Source organism: Eleginops maclovinus, chromosome 1 (assembly GCF_036324505.1).
Source record: "Eleginops maclovinus isolate JMC-PN-2008 ecotype Puerto Natales chromosome 1, JC_Emac_rtc_rv5, whole genome shotgun sequence".
Taxonomy (NCBI): Eukaryota; Metazoa; Chordata; class Actinopteri; order Perciformes; family Eleginopidae; genus Eleginops; species Eleginops maclovinus.
In genome coordinates, this window is record NC_086349.1 from 21493419 (window position 1) to 21520300 (window position 26882).

General features: G+C 38.3%; 5 protein-coding genes across 7 annotated transcripts; 3 read left to right on the forward strand and 2 right to left on the reverse strand.

Annotated features, from left to right (window-relative positions):
• The first annotated feature begins 4498 nt into the window (after nucleotides 1-4498).
• Nucleotides 4499-7655, forward strand: mfsd4ab (major facilitator superfamily domain containing 4Ab). Its single transcript, XM_063883747.1, has 10 exons — nucleotides 4499-4840; nucleotides 4939-5137; nucleotides 5395-5631; nucleotides 5741-5903; nucleotides 6058-6173; nucleotides 6264-6437; nucleotides 6544-6691; nucleotides 6783-6853; nucleotides 6983-7100; nucleotides 7188-7655. Exons 1-10 carry the CDS (start codon nucleotides 4611-4613, stop codon nucleotides 7280-7282), a joined length of 1551 nt encoding a protein of 516 aa, XP_063739817.1. The 5' UTR covers nucleotides 4499-4610; the 3' UTR covers nucleotides 7283-7655.
• Nucleotides 7656-7751: 96 nt separating this feature from the next.
• LOC134864624 (acidic mammalian chitinase-like) lies at nucleotides 7752-11350 on the reverse strand. Its single transcript, XM_063883756.1, has 11 exons — nucleotides 11287-11350; nucleotides 11103-11132; nucleotides 10790-10991; nucleotides 10627-10683; nucleotides 10389-10554; nucleotides 9947-10071; nucleotides 9677-9800; nucleotides 9326-9511; nucleotides 9024-9143; nucleotides 8330-8471; nucleotides 7752-8244 (listed from the first exon to the last, which is right to left on the reverse strand). Exons 1-11 carry the CDS (start codon nucleotides 11333-11335, stop codon nucleotides 7955-7957), a joined length of 1491 nt encoding a protein of 496 aa, XP_063739826.1. The 5' UTR covers nucleotides 11336-11350; the 3' UTR covers nucleotides 7752-7954.
• A 2315-nt stretch (nucleotides 11351-13665) lies between these two features.
• On the forward strand, nucleotides 13666-15115 carry LOC134868832 (CMRF35-like molecule 1). The gene is made up of 4 exons (XM_063890152.1): nucleotides 13666-13750; nucleotides 13843-14208; nucleotides 14637-14685; nucleotides 14853-15115. Exons 1-4 carry the CDS (start codon nucleotides 13666-13668, stop codon nucleotides 15022-15024), a joined length of 672 nt encoding a protein of 223 aa, XP_063746222.1. The 3' UTR covers nucleotides 15025-15115.
• Nucleotides 15116-17455: 2340 nt separating this feature from the next.
• On the forward strand, nucleotides 17456-22121 carry LOC134864636 (cell division control protein 42 homolog). 3 transcript variants are annotated; one of them, XM_063883793.1, is made up of 6 exons: nucleotides 17456-17584; nucleotides 18126-18260; nucleotides 18376-18448; nucleotides 18530-18639; nucleotides 19628-19825; nucleotides 20004-22121. In XM_063883793.1, exons 2-6 carry the CDS (start codon nucleotides 18156-18158, stop codon nucleotides 20091-20093), a joined length of 576 nt encoding a protein of 191 aa, XP_063739863.1. In that variant the 5' UTR covers nucleotides 17456-17584; nucleotides 18126-18155; the 3' UTR covers nucleotides 20094-22121. The 3 variants fall into 3 exon arrangements, with proteins under 3 accessions (XP_063739863.1, XP_063739853.1, XP_063739873.1); XM_063883783.1 differs by having other exon boundaries at nucleotides 20678-22121; XM_063883803.1 differs by having other exon boundaries at nucleotides 17473-17584; nucleotides 18129-18260; nucleotides 20678-22121.
• On the reverse strand, nucleotides 22016-26082 carry LOC134864631 (F-box only protein 6-like). Its single transcript, XM_063883769.1, has 6 exons — nucleotides 25612-26082; nucleotides 24406-24655; nucleotides 24184-24298; nucleotides 23987-24082; nucleotides 23273-23408; nucleotides 22016-23173 (listed from the first exon to the last, which is right to left on the reverse strand). Exons 1-6 carry the CDS (start codon nucleotides 25726-25728, stop codon nucleotides 23027-23029), a joined length of 861 nt encoding a protein of 286 aa, XP_063739839.1. The 5' UTR covers nucleotides 25729-26082; the 3' UTR covers nucleotides 22016-23026.
• Between the last annotated feature and the right edge of the window lie 800 nt (nucleotides 26083-26882).

Here is a 26882-nt window from a genome sequence, read left to right on the forward strand (position 1 = left end):
GTAATATATTCCAGGATTTGGTGTAACATTTCAAAGAAGAGCCAACCCTTCAGTGGTAAGTCCCACTGAGAGGATTTAATGTCAGCTTTACTGCATCAAACGAACTGATAGGAACAGGTTTAAAACACAAATCTAAAGATTAGTACAATCTGGTGGGAAAAGCCTTTAATAGCAATGTACTATAGTTTAGACTAATTATAAGCTTTTGGGAAGGTTTTACATGATGTCAGGCAGTCAAAGTGCAACAAAAAGAAAGTGGTCCGTACTAAATTCATGAGGACGTAAATTGTAACAGCATTGAAGTAGAATATATAAAACGATCCAACAGATACAACATCACTCGTTCATACGGAGCACAGAGTTGGGATTAGCTGACAGAAGCCATTATCTTCGTAGCGCTCCAGATGTGATCGACTGCTGCGCTTTTAGGAGTCCTGGGTGGGAATTCCTGATTGAAGTTGTAGGATAAGCATTACGCTCCACTGAACTTAAATTTCCATTCAAATAATATTAAAACCCGTACGGTTTGAGAGTAAGGCTTTGCACTCCAATTTATTACCTCAAATGACATTCATGTGCGCACACCAGAATACAATCGCAGCCGTCTGTTAACATTCATGATAACTCTGGAGTTGTATCAAAAGGTCTCTAATGCAAGGTCAGGCCTTTTTCTCCTGTATTCTAGAAATGTCTACTGATAACATGCAACCTAATTTTTGCTATGGTAGAATTTCTTTTGTTTATTATCATAAACATAATGGAGTAAATTCTGTCAAAACTCTGCTTTCTCAATGTATTTCATGAATTCTCCAACAACGTTTGCTCTGTTTGAAATCTGCTTGTAGCAACGGAAACATGAATTTGTGTTATGACTCACGCTATTCTGAAGATCGTTCTTTACAGTATTACCGTCTTTGTTTGGTCCTCTGTTCGTACCTCTTTGTCTTCCTAACAGTCCATCATTAGGTGAGTACAAATATGTCTAAAGACAATATTAAGTTTTGCATTCTGTTATCATTCCTCCAGTACATACTGGCCAGTACACGATTCCTTTCTAATGCACTTCCAGTGTACATGGGGAGACAGAAATCAACAGTCCTCGTGTTGTGCAGAATTTAAACAGCAGTGTGAGTAAAGCTGGTTTCAAAGTTGCAATCTGTTTAGTAGAAAATTGCCTCGCTATGCTGCTATCTCTCCAATGCAGCTCCCCTAGAAAAAAGAACGTGAGGAATACAAAAAAGGAATTGTTTACCACAATTACCATGTTTTTGAAGATATTTCTTTGATTTGACTAACTCAGACTGCTCCTCCACATGATATAACCGTTAGTTGAACTTGAGATAAACAGGATGATTGACTACACAAAAAAAAAATGTCCTTTAATGTCACTAAAAGGTAATGGTTGGATATGAATAATGTCAACATATACTTTGCAGTTTATTTAGCATGCAAACAAAACCTGAAAATACCACAACAATCAATTAAAGTTGTCAGCACTTGGGGATGTAATACTTTTAATAAAGCACAGCAGAAGGTTATAGAAGCATTTCAGCCCTAGGCTTTCCTCAGCGTTTTATACATCTGTGTCAGGGCCGGTTCTAGCCCATTGGCTGCCCTAGGCGATATTGATATTTTGCGGTTTCAGTTTCAGGTCAAGATGTTAGTCGATGTACTTACTTTTAAAATACAACATATTGCTTGGAGAATGCCCCCTAAAAAGTTTTAAAGAATAAAAGTGAAGTCCTTCTGTCTCTCGCTGTCTCTAGCCTTTCTCAATAATTATTCTGAGATTACTTTTAATAGCCTAATGTAAAAGCTTTTTCCAGTGCTTTGTGTTTTAACTGCACCACCATTAGCTAGTCTGCAGGCACACAGCCGCGTAGAGTAGCATTGTTTTGCCCCGCAGACATGTCTGTTTGCATAGCTCATATCCTTGGATCTGCTTTGGGCCCGAGGAGATGTGATAGGGGTTACACTGCAGGGCTTTTCCAGCCCGGGCTAAGGAGACTGACTGGAGAAATATGGATATGTGATGGAAAAATATGTTTTTGCTCCAAGAGGAGCTTGTATGATGTCAACTTAAGCTAACCCTCTCACTTGTACTTGTATTAATGCATACTGATTCATGTATGCCTGTCTAACTTGACAAGCATTAAACCAGAAATATATGGTGACTTCCACCTTTTCGTGGTTGGATGGATGGATTTGTTTGTGTAATTAAATAGAACATCCACAGGCTTATGATGAAATGTATTGGGCTTTGGAAGTATTAGCATGTAATCCATGGCATTTACTCTTCTTTATTAACATATGGCAGCATCTGCTTTTCTCTGCAGGCCCTCTGAAGTAACACAGTGTAAAGAGAAAGTAGAGCTGGGGGAAAAGAGGAGAGAGATTCAGATTAGGATTCCTGTCACATTGTCATGGCACTTCTCAGTTCTCTGATTGAGAGTTGGCTAAATGTCAGCCTATGGAGATGAGACAGGGAGGAGTAAGGCCGAGCTGTTTTTGTCCAATTTAAACCTCGTTTCTGATGTCTCGTCTCTTTATGTGGCTGCCATCAACAAACTGTGTGTCAGACTAAAACAGAGATGCTTTGTTCTGTGTCTTTGAGAGATACACAGACACCTACATTATCTTTTCGAGGCAAACCTGATTGATTTTGGCTTGAACTGTGGATGAATGCGCTGCTTTGACACCATCTAGTGTTGGACCTTTGTGCTTACCATGTTTGGAGGAAAAAGTAAAACTGTGAAAAGGAAATCCAAAAAGAAATAAAGATCCACCAAATGTACTTGTAAAAAATGTGGAGCAGCTGTACACTCACCTGCTCTTATCCTCTACATCAAGTACACAGATTCCTAAACAAGTAAATAAAGACCATACCTCTTCCTAATCAAACCTGTGTGAATAATAGATTTGAAAAAATCAATGTCTTACTTCAGTAACTAGAAGTTGCTGTTGATTTTTAACACCCCCTTGTACATCTTTAAGATCGCGTTGGTTGACAATTACCTGGAGAAGTCATCTTGTGTTGCTTTATCTCAAGAAGAGGAAGCCGATGTTAATGAATGCCTTTTGTATAAACACGCATATTTCTCAGGGTTTAGTACCTTTCCAGCATCTTCACCTTGCAGCGCACGTTGGCAAATCAGTTACACAGCTAAGCTCAGTAAAGTGTCAGTGTATAGGCATATGATTCACAGTGTAAAGGAATACAGTCAAAGAACATGTCATATTGAGCAGCAGCATGTGTTGCCATTTATGCTTCTGAAGAAAAATTCATTTGCAGAGTATTTAATCAGGTACCAAGAAAGAAGCATGTATTCAATTATTATTTGACAACTAAGAGAATAAAATGATACAGTAAATCAAATGCATGAATTTTTCTTAGCATCATGCATGATGCAACTGAGAGTGTCTTTAACAGTGTCAGTGTCTTTCTTGAAAAGTTTAAAGATAACTGAATCGACATTTGAAGTAATAAGCCTGTGTTGCGATGTCTTTAGTTTCCTGTTTCACTCTGCAGGAAGCCCATATTTGGCCAGAACCACCGGAGCTTTGCTTCTCCCATGCAATCATTGTAGAGATTAGGTATTAAGTCCTTTCTTTTATTCATATCTGTGAGGGCCAGGCAGTGCAACACTTTTATCATTTAATAAACATGATATAATCCATAGATCAGATTCACACTTCCTTGTCATCAGGGAATCATGTAGTTAAGATTCATCCTCTGTGTGAGACATTTACTGGCCATATTTCGCTATAAATCAAACATTTTCAAACTCATAGAGGCAGTAGATGATAAGCCAGGGATCATGTAAGTTGGATGTATGGGGACAATTGAGTGAAAAATCCATGGTAAAGCATCTAATAGCTTTTGAAACTGACTAACAACTATTGCCATCCATGAATCTGCATTGCTATGGTGGCTGTAAAGAACAATTCAAGAATTAGAATTATTAGCGGTATATTTAATATATTGGACTTTATATATTTAGATTATATAGTCAACAAGCATCTATATAAATAATAAGCATAGTATATAGAGTTGGAACAAGGCTGAAAGAAGATGTAATGTCATAATGATGAGGTATTATATGATGCAGTCACAGATGAACACCTAAAATAAAATAAAATGTATGGATGAATTATGGTTTTTCCAAAAGGTTATTTTTTAGCATCCAAGCTCCATTCGTAATGTGGTTGTCCAGGTTTCAACGAAAAGACGACCTGTGTGTGTGTGTGTGTTATTTTTTCCTGAATGACACATGTTCCATTTGATGTGTTCGGAAGTGCCATGACACATAAATGCACACTTTCTGGTAGCATTTCAACACGGACTCTTCTTCATCGCTAATCATTGACCCATTTCAAATACTCATATTATTGTTGGAAGCATCTCCACTTCACCCATTAACTCAAGAGGACATCCTTTTCAGTTAGGCAATCCAAAGAGGAGGGCGCTCAACGCTTTAAAAAGATCAAGAGACTCCTAACAAAAAAGCATCTTCCAAACTTCTCGCAGCTGCTGCCACATATTGAGATCGTAATACTTAGGAGTAAAAAATCCTTGGCTGTGGGTTTCATTGGTCTGCACTGTGGTCAAGATGTTTGTGGATGAGCGAATTGTGACTCTGTTCAAAAGGAATGCCCATCACACGCTGACCTACTGGAGTGTTTTCTTCAGCTTTGGACTATGCATTGCGTTCCTTGGACCTACTATTTTGGACTTGCAATGTCAAACTAACTCCACACTCAGTCAGATTACCTGGGTATTCTTTGCCCAGCAGTTCTGCTTGTTGATTGGCAGCTCTATTGGTGGTGTTTTCAAGAAGACGTAAGTATCATTTCCCCTACTGCGCAGGTGTGCATGAATATTCTGAAAAGAATGAACCATCATCATGAGAATATTTGTCTTTTCTTATTTCCTTAAAGGCTGTTCAGTGCGCTGAGTGCCTTATTTGTGTCAGCTCTCACCATCTCTATAATATTTGCCATAATCCCTGTGTGCAATAATGTTCTCGTGCTCGCCATCGCCATGGCCGTGTCTGGGTTTGCGATGGGCATTATTGACACCATTGCTAACATCCAACTGGTGACTATCTATCAGAGGGACTCAGCTGTTTTCTTACAGGTAAAAAAGCCTGCAGTACCTGTACATTATCTGCAGAAATATTGACATTATAACAAGTGCATTCAATGAATAATTAATCTCAGATAGACAATAGATAGATAGAACTTAGAGTATGTTTTATTTTTTTACAAATATAGCAAGCTGGCAAGAAATGACACATTATGTTCAATAGCTTTATTTATGAAGTTATGAGGCAATTATGTTGTGACAAACACAGTAAGTTATTTCTTTGGCCTTTGTCTTCTACATTTTTGCAGGCTCTTCATTTCTTCATTGGGTTCGGAGCCCTAGTGAGCCCACTGATTGCAGACCCCTTCCTCTCAGAGACCGGCTGTACGAATCACACAGGGAACGAGACAGTGATCATACATCATTTCAGGAACATGCTGAGAAACAGTCCAATTGCAGACCACAATATAACTCAGCTGCCCCACGGAGAGGGAGGGGAAGACTCCAATGTGCACTATGCCTTCTGGATCATGGCACTTATCAATGTAAGATACTGAACAGATTGCAGATGTGCAGGAGAAGAGTTAGGAGTTACTGTGTTTTTCTTAAAACTGCTTTAGTAAATGGTTGAAATTATAATTTGTGCACCCTCAGCTACCCGTGCCCATTGCAGTCCTGTACCTGATGTATCGAGAGCAGCTGATCCCATTCTGCCCCAGTGGCACTCCGCCTCTTCTGGACAAAGATGAATTAGCAATGGAGAACCAGCAGGGGGCCGAGGGCACGGATGTGGAGCAGAAGGAACATGAAGCTGGAGGTAAAGACCTGGAAGAATAGATCATTATACAGAACTCCTATGAATAATGCATACCTCTCAAGTGGATTTTAAGTTCGTTCAGATGAAAGAAAATCCGAATAAATGCCTTTTGGTTGGTCCAATCTGTCATTGTTGACCTTACACTCTGTTGCAGGTCATGGGGATATCTTTAGCTGCTGTAGGAATGATAACCTGAGCGGTCTGCCTTTATCCTTCTTTGTGATTCATGTCCTTGGTGGGATGGTGCTCTTCATGACCGATGGCATTGTGGTGAGTGACCGGTGTAGATTAATAGAATATCTACTTCACATAAAAAATCTGATAATGGATCACATGGAAAAACCTGCCTTTTTTTTTCAGGGTGCATATGCCGGCTTTGTGTACACCTACGGTGTGGCAGAACCTTTGTCATTGCCTCATAAAACAGCGGGTTACCTGGCCAGTATATTTTGGGCAGCCATCACTGTTGGACGTCTTTTATCCATTCCTCTAGCGTACCGTTTCCAGCCTGTGAGACTACTAATGTTCAGCCTGGTAATGCCAATTAAACATTTTGAGTGCTGTAACATTACAGATCAAGCATATTTAAACTTAGAGTTCAAACACGTAATTGATAACACTCTCTTTTTTTCTTTTACAGGCAGGTGCTATTGTTACTGTCTTGGTGCTGCTTATTTTCTATGACAGCCGCCCCGTTCTTTTTGCCGGGACCGGTTTATGTGGGCTTTTCCTAGCCTGCATATTCCCCTGTATGCTCGCCTATACTGAAGACATCCTTGATTATCAGGGTATAATGATGTATTCACAGCAGATTAATTACAACACAGTAAAGCAATAAAAGCAAGGAGAGGATATAAACCATACAATCCTTTTTTGCAGGATGTGCAACGTCTGTCCTGGTGACATCTGCAGGAATGGGAGAAATGGTAATGCAGGTTCTGGTTGGCTCAGTAAGTCTAAATAATATCTTCATTCCTTAAAAAAAATAATGTGCAGAAGTCGATAAATATGATTGTATTTGCAAAAACCCCTAGTAGAGATTTTTGTTCAGTAGTTTAATGTGGGTTTATTGTCCTCAGATTATCCAAGAAAGCAGCTATAGCTTCCCGCTATGTGGAGTGGTAATCGCCTGCATTGGTTGTATTGTCTTCATTGCTCTCCTCTTCTTCAGTCGAATGCACAGAAATTACCTCACAGGTACAGTATCAACCAGCAACCTCAAACTGTGCTGCATATGAATGTTTTTATTCTTTTCACACTCGTACTACCTCTGTATCCCAACAGGAACATCGAAAAAGTCAGCCATGGTGGAGGAACCAACAACAGAGCAGAATGGCTCCGCCAAAACAGAACAGAAAGAGGAACCAGAGAGCAGCTGAGAGGAGCAGCAGCTGTGTTTTGTCCTCTACTGGCTACTGTAGAGAATAAAGTATTATACCAATCCATCTTCAAAGATGTTTTACCAAAGACTACTAAATGAACATTGTGCTGATGTCCTTTTATTGTGCTGGAAATGAGATATGTGCACCATAGATAGTGTGCTGCTCTTAGAGGTTATAGTTCAAACTTTATAGAGAGATATTATTTAAATTTACAATACAAGGATTATGATCATTTGGAATACTTTTAAATATCTAAATTGTAATCTCTTTTTTCATATTTTTCAATGTGTTTTGGCGTATCTTTTGGCATATGTCCATGGAAATATAAATAATGTATGTGTGTATTAAAACAATTATACTGAATGGTGAACATACTGTAGTTTTAAATTGATTCAGAGACAATTCTTGAGAGTTTAATTTATATTCGACAACATGGGAAAGAATGTGGATGAATACAACACACATGCAACAATTAAAATGTTTATTTTCTTTGCTTTCAAAATTGACTTGTCAAGCTTACAGCCTCTGGTTTTACATTTTGTTAAACATCCAATGTTGAAGGAAAGACTTTGCTCTCAGAGAAGTTGCCCCTTTTTAAAAGAACAAACAAACGTAAAACAGAGTCATCCAGCCTTTCAACAGTTAACCAGTCAATCTATAACTTCGGATTTAGGACCAGTTGCAACAAGAACAGGAGGGGTTGAAGACCAGACCTGAAGCGCAATTCTCAAAGTAGGTTTTGCCGTTGCTGCAGTTGTAGAATTGGTTCTTGTTTGTTGGGTTGGGGTACATGCCACTGGCTTTTGTAGCACAGAACTGGCTGTCCATGCCCCTGGTGCCAGAGCTCCCACCAGAGGAGCTGCCGCCGCTGGAGCCTCCACTAGAGCTGCCTCCACTGGAGCTGCTAGTCGTGCTCCCTCCTGCGATAGGAGGTAGGCGAGTGGCAGGAGGGGCGCAGGCTGGAAAACACCACACATTGATGATTTAATCAAACTTCCCTTAAACACTATGGTTCATGCTGATCACAGGTATGCAAACACTTACAAGCTTGTCCCAGATTCAGGCCTTGTTTGAGAATGTTAGTCAGTGGATATTTTCCCTGGTTACAGAAAGTCCCCATGTAGTCATCCATGTCAAGGGTCCACACCATGGCACCTCCAAAGTTGTTCTTCGTCACCCAGTCAACCTACAAAAGGCCAGAAGGGGGCATTGTTGTAAGCATTTTAAAATGAAAAGCAAGGTAATTTCATTTGACCTTGACAATGAAATACCCTAAACACCATACTTTTTAGTTATGTTCGGTGGAATTTGCAGTATGCAAGCCAGCATGCCTTTCTGGGTATACTGAGGCACAATCCATTGCACAGTGGATACATGAGCAAGAAGCGAAGAGCTCAAGACACAATGTATGACAATGGCATACTGCCTGCATGGTATAGTAAGGTCAGCTGAAGTAGTTGCATTATAAAAGTAAAAAGAAAAAGATGTGATTTAAAATAGACTCACACAGTGGCTACAAACTGCAGCATCACCAAACAAAAAGTGGGGATCAGATAAACATATCCAATAAGTTTGTTTCTGTCTTTTTCTGTTGTAGCACTTAGGAGAAACTTTGACATTTTATGATAATAATTCTTGACGGATGGAAAACTTTTATAGCTCTGAGCTTATTCACAACAGCCAACAGATCGGCCTGTCAAACGGTAAAACAAGTATTCAGTGCAGTTCTGTTCTGTACCTTGATCTTGAAGCTCTTCCTGTTGTCATAGCCCACCCACTGGTTTCCCTTGTAGGCATATGGCACATCCTGGGCCTGGTTCCAAACCTCAGTGGCTCCGTCTTTCAAAAAGCCACAGATCTGCAATTTTACAAAGGAGAGCGCTAATGACTAAGAGCTAAATGTACTTTTTAATCTTGAGTCTTTTATACTGTTTAGACCAACCTGCTCTGTTATCAAGCAGACAGAAGAATATATTCACTGAACCACAATCATCATTTAGAGATAATTTCTTGCTTTATAACAATATGAAGGAAGCGTACCTCAAAGTAAGCAAGCTCTCCAGCCTCCTGTGTGTACTTTCCTGGAGTTCCAGCACCAGAAATAGTTGCTCCAACACCATTGTTAGACGGGTTCTTAAGAGTGAATGTGTTGCCATATGTGGGGAAACCAACAATGAGCTTCTCTGCTGGGGCTCCTTGGCTCTTCCAGTAGTCCATGGCATAGTCCTGGAACAAAGGAGTAGAAGATATACCTGCCTCTGGAACTACAAAGCTTTTGTGCATGCTTTAAATGTAGTTGCAGTTAAAGCTTGCAAACTGCAGGTGGATTCTTTATACTAGCCCAGGACTGATAGATTCAAACTCTATTTGTTAGGATGTTCAAGCACTCACCACGTTGAAATAGACGAAGCCACCCTGATCCTCTGGGCCTTTGAATAGAGGACTGCACTCACCAGTCATTTGGTCCCAAGAGCCATGGAAGTCATATGTCATGACATTGATCATATCCAGGGCCCTGGGTGTACAGAGGTTACATTAACGAGCCTATATTTATAGTTTAGCCTAAAAAGGATACATTCAGAGTTGTTCCTTTTAACTTTGATGTGTTATGTTGCACTGGATAAGATTTGACATTACAAAAATATCCGTTCAAATGCTTACTGGCCAAGCTGGGGAATCTGATAAGCAGAATCAATGTTGCTCTTTCCAGCCGCCACAGCAGCAGACATCAGAAGACGAGCCCTGTTGCTCTGCTTGGCCTCTGTCTCAAAGGCAGCTCTCATCTCCTGATGATTTTCAACAGATGTAAACTATTTAGTTTTAAGTCATGGATTTGTAATCCATGACTTGTAACATGGGTCAGTCTGTGATTTTTTTCATGTGCTTTGATTTCATAATTGCTTTGAAGTATATTTTATACAACACAGTGGAAACTCCATTGGGATTCATCCCAACAAAAATAAACCATGCTTGAGTAGTAACAAATGCTGTCAGGTATGAAATCGATTATAATTAGTTATTAAATGTACTAATTGTAATGTATTATTTTAAAAGAAGACTTAACCCAAAACTAAGCGTTAAGACGGATGTTATACTAACAAACCTGCAGGAAAACGGAGTAGTACTGCTTGTCTGAAGGGGGGCCTCCTCGGTTGGCTGGATATTCCCAGTCAATGTCAAGTCCATCAAACTCATACTTTCTCAGGAATGAAATTACTGAGTTGATGAAGGTCTTGCGGTTTGCAGGGCTCAACACCATTTGGGAAAACCTAAAAAAATAATGATGTAACAAAAGAGTCCCATAGGATATGAAATCTTCAGATAACTGTGGATTGTCTCACCCTGTAGAGCCGAAGTTCCATCCTCCAACAGAAAGGAGAGTCTTCAAGTTGCCGTTCCTGACAATGAATCAGACATTTAACACTGCAGTGATACTAAAAACAGTTTCCTAACTGTGCTTCATCTTTTTCTTTCCTTTTGTTTAGGAAAACAAACATGACTCACTGGTTCTTCAGGGCGTTAAACTGGCCGTAAAGCTCCACATCGTTCCACTCATAAGTGGCCAGTTGGTTGTTCTTTATGGTGGCGAAGGCATACAGGAGATGGGTACACAGACATGGGTCGATGTCATTGGGCATAAATATGGTTGGAGGTGGTCTGTACTGTGCCCAGTTTGTGAAGTAGCATGACAGTATGAAGGATGAACCTTTGATGCAAGTACAGTATTATTATGGACCAACCGTATTGTGAAGCAACTTCTGACCATAAAAAGGCAATTGAACATGCACACTTCATCCCATGTTTATGTATTGCTTACCAAGCTGGGCGTGCAGCACCAAGGCCAGAGCTGTAAATAAAAAACAAATTCAAGTTCCCTTTTTGAATAAATGGAAATCATTCAAATGGCTTCTATTTACTATATTTCTATATTCAAATCCTGAAAGAAAGCAAATACAAGGAGACCATTTGATGCACATATGAGAAAGAATGTTAAATCTTACCCGTCACAAACAGTAGTTTACCCATGACTAACATGTACAAGGAGGTCATCCAACAGGTGCACTCACTTTTATACCCTCATACTCTGCTCTAAGTTAACAGCCTTTCCATATCTGCCAAAACTGTCTTTATTTGCAAAAGATTGTTTCAGAGAAGATTATAAAATGTGCTCACTAAAGGAGTAAAATCTGATTACTTATCAGTCTCAGGCACGTTCTCCACAGTTCTCCTTGTGTGAAGGACTCATTCAGCAAAGCAAACCTAGTCTAAGGCAAATAAATGCAGAAAATAAGCTGAAGGTTTATTTTAAAACTAACACAGACACGAAAAGAACAATTGTTTGTTTTGGTATAAAGATACATGATATTTCACCAATGTTTCCCGACCTGCCAACTTTGTAAAACATATCCTTAGCTCATGTAATCAGAAAGAAGAATATGTAAATGTATAAAGTGGATTATAGGCAAAACAAAAGAAGGAAAGACAGATGTTTCCTAATTTGACAAAAGTGTTCACGATATCTTATCAAATATGCTTTTAATGTTGTGCAGGAAACTGTCTCAGTTCAGCTGTGACGTAAAGCATTAGAAGTCAACTCGCATAAACAACGGGTAAATTGCCTTTGAAAAACTACTTAGACTGTGATATGTGATGATAAATATGTTTGACAACTCTAATCATGCTGAAAAGAGGATTGTGATATGTCATAAAGAGGGATTGCATACAAAAAATCTAAAGCTATTACATAGTAAATGGAAAACTTATCTAATCATTTCACTTCCATTATAAGCCTTCTTTATCTTTAACAGTTTATGTAATATTTAAAGAAAGATATGAAGGTGTCAGCGGAAAACACCTTGGCTGAACCGAGCCAAGCTGAGACAGAACGAAACTGCTTTTTGTGGAATGTGTCATACTGGAGGTAGCTGAAAGTGGGATGTTGAATTTACCAAATAAATGTCTTACTTAGAAGCAAAAACAGTCCAATTTTAGTTTTTAACAAGGTCATTTCATCATCAAGTATTTCTTCTCAAGATGCAAAAACAAATAGAAATCTGTCACATAAAAATGTACTTAGTTTATACATCTGCTCTGTTAAAAATAAACTAGTGCTAATGCTCTAACCTCATTACAGCTTAAATATTCTCACAACCTGTTGAGTCATCATATAAACTATTCTATGCGTCGGTATAATAAGTGAAATAAAACCCAGTTATGATTTTCAAATCAGATTTGTTCCTTTGGCAGTTTTGTCATGTGACAGCAACATACTGTAGTTCTGCTTTTTCCATTGTGGGTTAAAAGGTGAAATTATTAATGCTCCAGTTTCCTCTTAAACTCTGAGAATGTATTAATCTATGTTCTTTCTTAAAAATGTAAATCGGTAAAAACATTGTGAGGTTCATAGATGGTAGGACAAAGTAATGTTTTGGTTCATGATGTTCTGTGTGATTCTTTTGTAAAATACGTCAGTCTAACTAAATGGGAACTGTTTTGTAATCTGAAACCTCTGTGACACAATCAGCTCATATTTTAATATGACCACACGTCTCGCCTTGTGGTGTTTGTTGTATAAACATTTTCCCTATACACATTGCTACAGCAACATGAACATGACAATTACTTTGAAAATGCCAATTCGGTCTGGACTGCCACTGTTCTAACATTGTTGTTCGATGTTGTTCTAAATACTATGACAGAGCAATGTGTAAGCTGACACTGAAGTGAAATGAGAAAAACACAATAAACTGGAACAATTTAAACATATAGTTAACTTGTGTCCGCAGAACTGAGGTGCGCCCTATGCAACATATCAAAGCCCATGAAAAAATAAATCTGAAAGCGTTATCTTTTATAATAATACATGGCACCAGTTCATCATTATTAAGCCATTGAAAAGTACATTGGTGCAAAATATCAAATTATCCAATTAGATGAATGAAAGCCTTAGGAAATACTCTGATAAATACCAAAGATGTAAAGCAATGGGGCAAGGAATAATATTTTTAGGCAAATGATACCAACAGACAGACAGATAAGCAGATGGATGGATGGATGGGTGGGTGGGTGGGTGGGTGGGTGGGAGGGAGAGAGAGAGAGAGAGAGAGAGACAAAGAGAGAGAGAGAGAGAGCGAGAGAGAGATTGATAGATAGATAGATAATTATGAAAGGACACTCTGGTCTTTAGTGCCACCTGCTGTTTCACTAAATAAACTAGCTGTACAACCCACTTTGTTGTTTCCACACAGACTGATATAAAACCAGCAAAATGGTATATGCTGCAAGATATCAATGCAATAATAACTATACAACTGTTGCCTAAACCTTACGGAAGAGCCTATTGCAAAATTGCATGACAGACAAAAACAGGAAGTCTCAACATGTTGCACACTTTGCTTCTGTTTCACATTGGGATTCTCAGCCTCACCATGAAGACCTTAGGGTTACCTCTTGGCTTCTTTAATGGTAAGTCAATTTTGTTTTCAAAATACTTCTAATTGCACAGAAACTTGATAAGAACAAGTAACTTGTTTGTTGTTATGTTTTTGTTTTTTCAGCTCCAATTCTCTGTCTCTTCTGGCTCACAAAGAACACAGTGGACTCATTCGAGCTGACTGCTCCAGAGGTGGTAACAGGAGCATATGGAGGGTCTGTGACAGTCCTTTGTCAGTACCACCATAGGTTCAGAGATTATACAAAGTACTGGTGCAGAGGATCGACATATGAGCTGTGTGTCATAGTGGTGAAAACACCCAAGGGCCAAATCAGTGAGAGAAGCTCCATTGCTGATGATAAGAATGCAGGAGTCTTCACTGTGACCATGACCTCTCTCAGGGAAAGTGATGAAGATACGTACTGGTGTGTGATCGCCAGAATTGGAAGAAACGTCCACACTGCCATCCAGCTCCGGGTCTCCGAGACAGGTAACTTTTACTTCAGCTGGGTTTGCTGAGGTACTTCATTATCATCAAGCCTTTTATTTACCAACCCTGAAAAACAAAAACTAATCAACTGACTTTCTTCAGGACAAAACTTCTGAAATCCTCTTGATAAATGAATTTGATATGCCTTGCAATTAAAAAAGAATATTGTCTTGTATTTCTTTTTGTGTTATGAAGCCAAAGTCAATTTCCACTTTTTATTACAGTTTGGTGTCCCGTCATTAAAATGTGCAAACATTTACATTTCATTTTCACATGTAAGGTGAAATTGCAGGCCAATGTATAATTTTTGGTCAGGGAAAATTCAGCCCATATAATAGTTAACAGAATATAAACATAGTTTTAAAAGATGGGTCATAAATTAGTAAACCTCATTTGTTGTCCTTAATGCAAAGTGTTTTTTTCCACAGCAATAACAACCACCCCTCTCTCCACCATACTGGAACGAGATGAAATAAGGTGAGAAGAGTCTACACAAGGACAATATACTCTCATTTCCATATTATAATTCAGAGAAATATGGTTAAAAGTTATATAACTGCAATAATATCCAATAAATAACAAAGTATATGCTACGAGTATGAGAAGGTTATTCTAATCGCAAATGTTTTGTTCTTTTTTAATAGTTGGTGGGCAACTCTACGTTGGATACTCTTTATTGTGATGCTGTGTTGTTTGATATCAACACACATCACTGTTTGGAGGATAAAGGTTGCGAGAAAGAAACAACAACAAGTTCAATATGAAAACTCAAACATCTGCTCTATAATTGAATGCCAGGCAACACCAGGATTATAAACAATGTATAAATTAAAACTCAACACTGAAGCTATTAAACTGTCCTCCGAGTGAATATTATAACAGTGTGTGAATTAAACTATGAAATAAACCCTGTGAAGAATTGCCTTTTTTTTCTAAGTATCTAAATGATTAAAACCTAATTAATTTCGGTGCCAGGCCCTAAGATAACTTTGGACCCAACTTTTGAATATCCATTTATGTTAAAATTAGCACTTCTGGAGGAGTGGGGCTCTTGGCTTTAATTGAATTTCTTTGCTGCACGTTTAGGTTTTATAAAAACTGCCATAGGTGTACTCCAAAGAACTGAAAACCATGAGAAACAAAACAATTCCTCCCTGCATAAATGAAGGCCCCACTCTTGTCACTCTTGTTCAGTGGTTTTATGTCCTACTCTATTTGCTGTTTATCTAAAGTCCTATGGTATACCAAAAGCTAAGATGTTTTCTGTCTTTGAAAAAAAGTGATGGTTACAATCTGTCACAGCTTGGCTAAGACCAACTGCAGGAGACACAATGGTATACTACAGTCATTTATAAAATATTCTAAACAAGTCCAACAAACAGATGGGAGGAATCTGTAAAGTCAGAAGCGTAGGCAGTGGTTGAGTGAAAATGAGCGAGAAAAGGAAATAAAGCTGTGACAAAGAAGTGAGAAGATCTGCTGCTCTGGGTCATATGCGTGGTGTACACAGGGCCAAAGTGTATCCCATATCGCTGATTACCCTCCAACAACTTCCTCTACCAAGCAGAGGAGTCACAAATCAAAGCTAAATTATATTAAAATTCCCCAGAAACAATGACATATCATATTCTATAAAATAGGCAGTGGTGATTTGTGATCCTTGTCAAGCAGATTTCATTACCCTGCCGGTTGTAGCTGCAAGAATGTGGGTATGATAGTCTTTGTTTTCAGAGAAAACCAGATATTAACATTGTGGCATTTAAGCCACACCTGTAGGCTACAATCTAATGCAATAATTCAACATTAAATCCTATTTTTGGAAAGAATATAATGTTCAGTTTATGTGTCAGAGAAGCCCGAAGTACTTGGCCGTATTGGATTGTAGATAGATTGAGTTGTTTCTAATATGTTGTCCCCACTGGTATGATAATGAGAGAGAACTAACAATAGAATCACCTTTTAGGTCTTTTTCACCACAGACATTTTGACTAGCTTATTTTTAAAGACCAAAAAAGCCATGACAATGTGACTGTGGGCCAGCATTCACAAGCCAAACCCTAACATGTAAGTAGCTTGATGTAATTCATTAGTCATTATTCATTTCATCACAGGAGTAAGTCAACAAACAACAAAGACAAGAAAAGAGCATTTATTCTTGTATTATTCAATTCTGTTTGTATTGACTAGCTCAGCCAAACGCATCCTTAAAAAGGCATAGCCTACATACAAAAAACAATGTTTAACACTCATGTCATTTAATTCCTCTTCTCCATTCTGCAGATGTAGTGGGTAAGAGGTAGAGCTCAGATTAAGGTGAGAAAGCAAGGTGCAAGGAATTTAGGGGGTGATGTCACCATTTCTACTGCAGGAACCTCTCTGCATGAACTGGTGTCAAGACAGCCACCATAACCAGAGACAGCTCGCTTTCAAAGTAAAAGCACACATGGAAGACTAATGAAGTATGATTGAAGGTGTTGGAAAAAATATGTAGATATTTTAACTTTTTCAGTAGTAAAAGTCCTGCATTCAAAATCCTACTTAAGTAAAAGTAAGCCTGCGAAAGGGTCTGCATCAACATACGGTTAACATAAGATATGATTTGCTTTATTCATCTCATTTTGGGAACGTTTTTCGTTACAGCAGCATGTAAACAAGGCATTGCACATAATGTGAAAATAAAAAATGTACTAGAAATAAAATACATACATATTGACAGTACAATATATTCATATGTAGAATATGAAGGGCCAATTACAGCCCTCAATATTTTGAAGTAGTGTATTATTTACACGTGTTGTGTAAGGAATAGCATGTTAAATTAAATATGAATGTAGAAGTAAAAGGTACAGTGGGAAGACGCTATGTACAGATGGATGAAGAATGGTACAAAAGTAATAATATTTGCACTTTTACTCGATGTCAATTAAAACAAACATCAATTAGATTTAGATTAGATTTCATATTTCCAGTTGTGTAAAGTAAGTAAGTACATTTACTGAGTACTTTACTTAAATAAAATGTTGAGGTACTTGTGCTTTACTTTAATTGATAATGATTTCGATACGTTGTACTTCTACCCCACTACCATTCAGACGTCCATATGTGCTTTAACCCCCTACATGTATTTGATACCTTTAGTTACTTTGCAGATTGTGCATTAATGATGTGAAATATAAACAACACTTAATGATTCATGTTATATTTATCTACTTGTTAATGCTTTATGTTTTACTTTGAAGGTGATTTCCGGTGTTATGTTCTCAAGCTTGACGGTATCAGTCCGAGCTCAGCGGCTCACAGTTCCTGAACGCTGGTGCCAACGCCCGGCGAAACAGAAAGCTAACGTTAGCTAGCCGATATACGGAGAGAGACATTGGTAGGTAAAGCACACATTTTATAACATCCCTGCACACGTTTATATTAAGAATACAAGTAAGGGTATGGTTTTCATGCTTCGTTTTGTAAGATGGGACTCCGATAAAGCAATTCAACCAGCGTTAGCTAGCGTTAGCTAAGGAATTAGCCTTGTCTAGTGATTGCTAGCCTGTGTTAGCTTAGCTTGCTCACCGATTCTCTAACCCATTTTAAATATAGTTACGCGTTTATGCAAGTAAATAGTATGGTATAATGGTGTTGACTCATAACACACATTACCATATTTACAAATACTAAAGTTAGAAATGTTATAAAGTGACTAAGCAAGTCAATAACATTGTCAATAGCTAGCGTTAGCCTCCAGACAGTTTTGGTGATGGGGTGTGACACTTAACTAGTTAATGCTATGACCCAGCCTTTCCTCTAACACCCTCTTGCTTAATCAAAGCTGTCATTAGCAGTTAAAACGGGTAGGTACTTGACTACAATGTTAATGTAGGCCTAACACGTTAAATGTCCTAACGAGTTATCACCTCTTCCAGCAGCTCAAATCAGAATCAGAAAGCACAGAGATGCAGACTATCAAATGTGTGGTGGTGGGAGATGGAGCAGTGGGAAAAACCTGCCTATTGATTTCGTACACCACCAACAAATTCCCCTCTGAATATGTACCCACAGTAAGTATGTTTGCTGTGTTTCACAAAGATATAAGCTGACAAACACACTTTGCTTTATGAAGTAAAACATATTCTTAAACATACCATGACATGCCTTTTCATTCTTTTATTACAGGTTTTCGACAACTATGCAGTAACTGTTATGATTGGGGGTGAACCATACACCCTTGGCTTATTTGATACAGCAGGTGAGATCATTTTTCATTGAATTGATAAATGTTGGTTGTCTGTCACATAATAGGCTAATTTGCAGTGTGGTCACTTTATAGGTCAGGAGGATTACGACCGGTTACGACCACTAAGCTACCCCCAGACAGATGTCTTCTTAGTCTGTTTCTCCAGTGTTTCACCTTCCTCATTCGAGAATGTTAAAGAAAAGGTGAGTACCATGTGTTATCTCTTAAAGCAGGGGAGTTGGTCACCTACAAATCTACTAACATGAAACTCTTTCCAAATATTTGTAGCATCCTCTGTATTAAAGTACTCTGTGTTGTTGAGTGATCATAGGATTGTATCGGGATGAAAGTCTATTGATTGACTGAGAAATAATGACTTGAGTAAAACTTCACAACAACAACAACACATCTTTAAATGAAAGGAAGTTAGACATGGTGGATTTAAAAAAAAAAAAACGATTTCAAACCCTAACCACGTAAACAGGCCCAAACTCATTAGAGTACAAGTTATGATGATGTATCTATGTATGTAATGGTTCATCTGACACACTTATGTTGACAAGTTAAGTACGGATGTTGACTCTAAATGCAACACTTTGTGCAGTTCAGTTTGTTTTCCAAGTTGCTGCCTGCGTCATCAGACACTGCGAGGCATTGTTTACAGGGAATTGCACATGATCCTATCATCAGAGATAAAGATCTAAATAAAAGTGTAAAGGGTATTTCAAAAAGCCTGGCAATGTTTTAATAGCAATATATATATACATTTGATATCTGGCTAACTTTGGATCATATATTGTTAATTACCTTTGACAATAGAAAGCTATTCATTAGTCAGTTCAGGTCATGGTAGTTATCAAATATTATTATTGTTATTACAGTTTGAAATTATTTCTGATAATGATGAAAGTAATAGTAATTCAAGCCATACATACGTAAACATGTATAAATGCTAACAAATATAAATAAAGGTATGTCTTTCTTGATGAACCATGAAAACAAAGCTTTATTACTGTGAAACATTCACCTTTCCTCTTTCCCCCGTCCCTCAATCCACAACAAACACATGTTTTCGAATGGTTATATTCTGTCTAAGCAAATTCATGAGCAATGTTCATAAAGCATAATATTTAAACGTCTGTATTTGCTCTTGTGAGATCAGGGTTTTTTCTTTGTGTTTTTAATCTCCAGTGGGTCCCCGAAATAACTCACCACTGCCCCAAGACCCCGTTCCTGTTGGTAGGCACTCAGATCGATCTGCGTGATGACCCCTCTACAGTGGAAAAGCTAGCCAAGAACAAACAGAAGCCAATCACCCCGGAGACAGCGGAAAAGCTGGCTCGTGACCTTAAGGCAGTGAAGTACGTGGAGTGCTCAGCCCTAACACAGGTAAGACGGCCCCTTAAACAACGCCTATCGCCCCTGCGCAGAGCATGTGCTTGACTGTCAGTGTCCTAACAAGGGTGAAAATCTGTTGCCTGTTCTTTGCTAATAGCATTTAGCTACAAACTCCTTCTAACTGTGTGTCGTGTGCCCGTCTCTCTCCCTTCTTTTCCTCTTTCTGTAGCGGGGACTGAAGAACGTTTTTGATGAGGCTATCCTAGCCGCTTTAGAGCCCCCTGAAACTCAAAGAAAGAGAAAATGCTGTTTGTTCTGATGTCTTCTTGCATCTTGCTTTGCCTCTCGGTCGTCTGCTGCTTACTCATTGTAAAGAAACGTCTATCACTTAAAATCTCACAACGCTCTTTAAAACTTTGTGCCCATTAACTCTTTTCCTTCTGTTCATGCGTACTTTCTTTTCAACTTGGCCTAATCACAATTATCCGTGCTGCCTGATACAAAAAGAGTGCCAATCTTTAGTTCTTGTTTCTGTTGTCAGCACCGCGTGTGCAAGTCTGTGAAAATGGACATGACTGCTTTGGTTTTTGTTGTTTAATTTTTCATTCTGTTATTGTCTCAGTATTGAGCTCTGCAGCATCAGCTGTGCCCTACAAAGTATTAATGCCACAATCTGTCTTTGACAGTAATTACCCTTTTCCTACTGCAGCAAACCATGGGCTTTGTCTTTACTCAGACAACTTGATCATGAGAGAGTCTTGTATAATGTTATTTGAATAAAGGAGAATTTTGATCGCCTTGCTCCATTTCTACTCAGCCTTCTTTTGCAATTAGTTCCCTGAAGATAGTAATTTGTATTTGGAACACAGCCCTGTTTTGAATATTAATATTTTATTTCCACAGAAAGGATTAAAGAATGTGTTTGATGAGGCAATACTGGCTGCCCTGGAGCCGCCTGAACCTAAGAAAAGACGTAAATGTGTTCTGCTCTAAGTTTCCTCGCAGCCTTCTCCACACCAGTTTCCAAATCTAGGTTAACAGTACTGAAGAGGTTTGTTGCACAAGCACATTCCAACACGAGTGAAGATATTTGCTTTCTGACTGACTTAACCTAAATGCATATACAATGTGTTGATAACGGTTTGAAGATTGAGTAACATTTGATGCTGTTTGTGATGATTTGAAGCCACCGGAAGGGTCTTACGTGATGTGAACACTGAATACGTATCAACTGTAGGTGACATTATTAAATAACCTTTTGACCACATTATGTAAAGAGATCATTTTGTGTAAAAGGTATTTTAATAGAGTGTTTTTATTAACTGCCCTGTAAACCACAAACAAGCTGATGAGGGTGTGTTAGTGAGCCGCTCGAATTATATCTCCGTATATTCTACTTCTGTGTTTTGTTATCAAGTAATTCCTTCAACTCTATCATTTATATACCATATGTTCAGCACTTGAAACACGACTGCATGTGGTTTAACAGCATTGACGTGAAATGACTAGCTTTCCAAACATTTCTTTGAGAATTATGCATTTCTCAAAGGGTTAACAAGTTGCAGTATTTTAACTTTTTTATTTAGGATTTCATGCTCAATGTCAACATACCCTCCAGGCGTATCCAATAAATATTTGACAGTATGACATTTCTAGGCTATGCTCCCGTCAGAGTTTGCCAAAACATAACCTGATAAATTGACACTTGTCTTAGTAGAGTTCTGCAAATTCTGACATGGCAATGGAAAATGTTTGGAGTTTTAATTCTAAGTTTGAAATACAAACATGCAAGAAGTTGGAGCACAATAATTCCCAGTCATTGTTTTTTTTCTGTGTGGCAGACGCGAGTTAACCAGGTGATGTGTGTCTTGAACGTTTATCTGAAGTTACATTGGCTGAACTTTGTCGGAGCATCCAGCCTATAACCCTAAACTGATGAACCATTTTGTAAACTCATCATACTTGCTGCTGAAGTCAGATAGTAACACATTGTGAATGCTCTTACTAAATGCTATAGTTTGAAACCCTGTGAAGATTTTCGAGTGACTGAACTAGCTCTATTTGCATTTGTCTTTTACTATAACCATGCCTTTATGATGGGCTTGAATTTGATTTGTAAATATAGTGAGAGTAACTCATAACTTATTGACTGAATACATGTGTGCGTTACCGATGCAGATACTTAAGAGACGCTGAGATCACGCTGATTTCAAACAACCAGGGAAATGTTGAGAGAACAAGTTGCTTTGACCCTTTGGTTTTTAATCAAGTTGACATCAAAGTTGTATCTTGCTTGTAAAGCATCACAATAAACCAGTATTATGAATAAACCTAACTTCAAATATTACGTGTTGTCCAATTTCATGGTTACATCATAAAAGGTTACGCACTTCTATACATTTTCCACAAGGCTTCATTATACATGTTCAGCATTTCAACTTACAAAGTAGTGCATATAATGTTATCAGTTATTGTTACGGCAGGGTTATTACAGCGTTTATATAAAAGATCCCTCGTGAGCTGAGAGATTAACTGTTGAGAGTTGTTCTTATGTAGCAGTCATTCTGCACCCACTGATGTATTCATATCCCTTCACGTGTTTAATCACACCACCTTTCAATACAACTGAGAAGCAAACAAACATCAGAACCAGATCATCTGTCGTTCTGCAGGCAGCCTCCGTACAGTCTGGGTGGCAGTTGATCCTGACAGATTATATATCCAGTTGGCATAAAAAAAACCTTAAATGATAAACAATATAATTTGGACTTTTAAGTTATAATGTTGAAACTTAAACTAGGTGTGACATGACTGTTTTCAATCAGTGTGTTTTCATAATGACACTCTACTGAAACATGTGACCTCAAGGCTTTTCTGGGAAAGTGGGTAATTTCAAATGAACCTCATTTTTTAAATGCTCAACCAGAGACCATGAACAGATAATGATAATATACATGTTTAATTGTCTCTTGGGGTGATTATGTTCCGAACACAAATCTGCATAATTTAGAATAGCACTTTCAAATATATCTATGTGAAGTTCATATTTCTTCTTAAGGTACAGCATTGCATTGTGGCTGTTTTTGAAAATTACATTTCGAAGCAAACCACATCTAGATACACATATCATTTTACTCAAAGAAACATTCATTCAACGGGTAAAATGTGGTTATAAAAAGGAAAACAAAACTTAGTTTGATTCCAAAAAGAAGGTGCAATTATAGGCAAAGGCATCGGAGGAATCCGTAAGAGCTACGTGTCCACTGCTGGACATATCTCGACGCTGCTGTTGGTGACACGAATCCCATACCATCCTGCCCAGAACTGTGTGTCCTTGCCTCCGTGGGTGAAACGGACGTATCTAACTCCTGGTCCGTAGTTCTGGAATACATGGGTCAGCTGAAAAGAACACAAATCAGTAAGTCTATAATCCCCCTTGAGCTTTGTACCTCCTCTGAATGCCACGGTGTCAATTATTGCTTCATGCTTTGCACATACCTGATTCCATTGCTGTTCGTTCCACTGCTCGAAGGTAATAGTGTCAGGATCAAAAGTCTGGACAACACTCTTTCTGTGATTCAGCAGCTCTACACAGATCTTATATTGACTGCCACAATCCCATCGTGGTGCGTACCTAATATAACAAAGACGGAAAAGCATGCACACATAGATCCGGTGTCAGCAATTAGGTCCAAACACTGGCGCAAGTTTTTCAGCATTGTTCATTGTTCAAAGGAGAAGAAAGACATTCCTAAAAGTCAGACTAGAGTTGGCATCCCACTCAGGAGGAGCAGAGGACTTATTCGTTTGCAGTTACATTTCTGTTTTTGAAAAAATTGTTATGACAAATGAAGCTAAGTTTATTTTATTTCCAGCACCATGATATGGTCCAGTAGCCCCCTTCATGTAAAGGCAGTATAAAGTGTTATGTGCCTATTATGTGAGCTTTTTATTATTATCTACAGAAGATGTATGGAAATTATAAAGTTAATGTCATCTATCAAGTCTGAAATCTGACACTAGGTGTGCATTTAGTAGGGATTTCATTGAGGCGTAGAACATAAATATGAAGAACTTTTGTTATTTAGCAATGTTTTGGTTACTAACATGGTTTTTAACACAGCAAAGTCACTGACTGTCACTGATCCAATTTGCCATTAATGTAGGAATTACTCTAGAGTTGTGACAGAAATAAATGTGTATTATTCTCACCAATCAGATATTTTGATGTCGGGCTGGAAGTGATCCATAAACGATGCGTTGTAACCTTCCTTCTCCAAGTTAATCAACTGGGACTTCATGCACATCCTGCAGAACACAGACAGGGTTACAGCTGCTTCACAATACAACTGTTGATATCATGTAATATTTACTGTTTGTTTTCTTCACAAGTGTTGGTGAGTACTCACTCGAAAGAAGTAACAAAGTTTTTCTGGACAGTCTCATCTTGGTGTGGCACCATTAATCCTTCTACTTTCCAATGGTTGCCACCATTTGCAAGTATCGCCCAGTTCCTTATCTCATCTGGAAAAACAAAGGAGGATTATGTGATCAATGAATTTTGTTGATAAGCAGGAAATGACTAAAGTGGCGTTCAGATGTTGAGTGAAGTTAGTTATGTGGCTTCTTACCTTCTCCTCTAGGATTCTTGAGAAGGTTTCTTCTCCGCTTGCACAAGAAGTAAAACAACCTCCAGTCTGAGGGTTTTTTGGAAGTATCACGGGGGTGATATCCTTCTCTTCTACATCTCTCTTTCCACAGGGACTCACTATCAACCACTACTTTCCATTGATGGCACACTAACCGACAAGCCCTGACCACCTGTTGAGGAGGCAGATTCAGGAAAATCTCTTCCAGGATATCCAGAGGAAGCTCAGACCCCTGAAAAGAACAGACAGGACACATAAGCTCAAACTCTGGATAATCAGGTTGGTTTTCAAGCACTGACTTTGGACCCCCCCCCCCCCCCGCTTACATAATCTAATCATTTAAAACTAAGAAACATCAGCATTTTGTCTCAGCATTAGCAGTTAAAACAGACCACTGGTGACGTAAAAGATGTTGAATGTTGATGCTCAGAGAAACCAAAAGAGATTTCATCTCAATGACTAAGTTTAGCCTATGACCAAACAACTGGACATTTTAAAAATGTCCATGATGGCAGGTTTAAGAGACTGGGACATGTCATTTCAGTGGCTGAAAAGTAAAAAATGAATACTGTAATAAAATAAATAGTGCAAATCCTCTGTGTATGTCTGAAAAACGTAGACTGCATGTTCTGATAACCTTTTTTCTTTTTAATGAAATGAATTGCAAGAACTGATGTATGTTAGCCCATTTCTGCCAGTTAAGAAAAGAAACACTTCCTAGTAACTAATGAGTCACTAGTATCTCAAAATAATGACTTCCTATCACATGTTGTCTTTGGCCTAGCAGGCCATGAAGCAATTGTTTTCAAGCAATCTATTATTTAAAAATACTAAGTCATTTTTCAAGATACTTACTCAACATATTATCATTGTTTTGAAGATACCAAGCCATAGTTTCAGACAGTTTCTCATTCATTTTTTAAGAAAAAATAACGAGTATTTCAGAAATACTTGCTTAATATGTCTGAGAGAATATTTGGATAAAGTTGTGTTTAATGCCTTTATTAGTAGATATTACGTTTTCGATACAAAAATGTTCCTACAGGATATTTTTGGGCGGAAATGGGCTTCCATATCACAGCAGGTTGTTGTTATCAGCAGTTCCTTGAAATATGAACACTGGCCAAGTTGGTTGCTCATAGCATATTAACCTTCAATCTGGAAAAATGTAGGAAAACCCCAACTTACCCTCTCTAGTGAAAATGAATCTGAAGATCCTGCAGCTTGAACCCACAGACAGGCATCCTGATTTGAGGCCAGAGAAGCACTTTGAGATCCACCCATAGCTTTAGCTTTGCTCTTCATGCTTAAGCTAATGCTTATTTTTTAACGAATAATCAAGCCACATTTATAGCTATCGACTTCAGACCGAAAATAAGTCTGCGTGGGGGTTATAAACCTTTAGCTGCTGCGTAGCTACATTTATTTATATTCCAATAACTCACAACACGAAGTACGTTTCGAGGTAAAGAGACTTTAAAGTGAGTCAGAAGCAGCTATAATCTTTCCTACACTACTAAATGTAACGTATGACGACACATGCCTGAGAAGCGAAGTACAGTTTCTGTTTTACTTCGTCAAATGTCATTGTATTCCGGAAAGCTAACAGCTAGCGACGCTGCACTTGGTATTTATACCAGGACCTTGAGTCGGGACGTAAGACGCGTAGGCGGAGCTAGCAGCTCAAATAACGCGTCTCTTTTTGTTGCTGGATATCTCCTCCTTGACCGCACCGCCCACCCGCAGATTTCGGTGTACGACGGATGAATCATAAACGAACCCCTTAAATCATCAATTCCAGGATATGTGTCATCCCTTAAAAAGAGTTTGTTTCACCCGGTCAACCCTGGATTGAAGCTGCAGTAGAACAACAACATTGTTTTCTATTTAACATACAGTGGTGTAAAGTAACTAAGCAGATGTACTGAAGCACTGCAGTTAAGTACCACTTGTAATTTATTGAGTATTTCATTTGTTTTGCTACTTGTTTAGGTTATTCAGAGGTAAACAGTGTACTTTTACTATACTACATTTATTTTATACCTTTAGTTACTTTGCAGGTTTGGATTGAATCAACACTTAAATGAGTCTTTAGTTACACCTGGAGGAACATTCACAAGTTATACAAAGTAATGTAAACCAGCTGCACCTTTACCAGATCTGATAATACTTTAATGCATCAATAATTATAATCAAAAGATATTATGTATATTATTCTGAAATGGGCCAATCTGCATCATGAGTACTTTTACTTTTGGTACTTAAACTACATTCTGATGCTAATACTTTTGTACTCTTACTTGAGTAATATTTTAAATGCTGGACTTTTACTTGTAACAGAGTATTCCTACACTCTGGTAGTTCTACTTTTACTCGAGTACAAGATCTGAGTACTTGTCCCACCTCTGTTGACATGCAGCTATAATGTAAAGATATTTGAATTATTTTTTGGTGGGGTT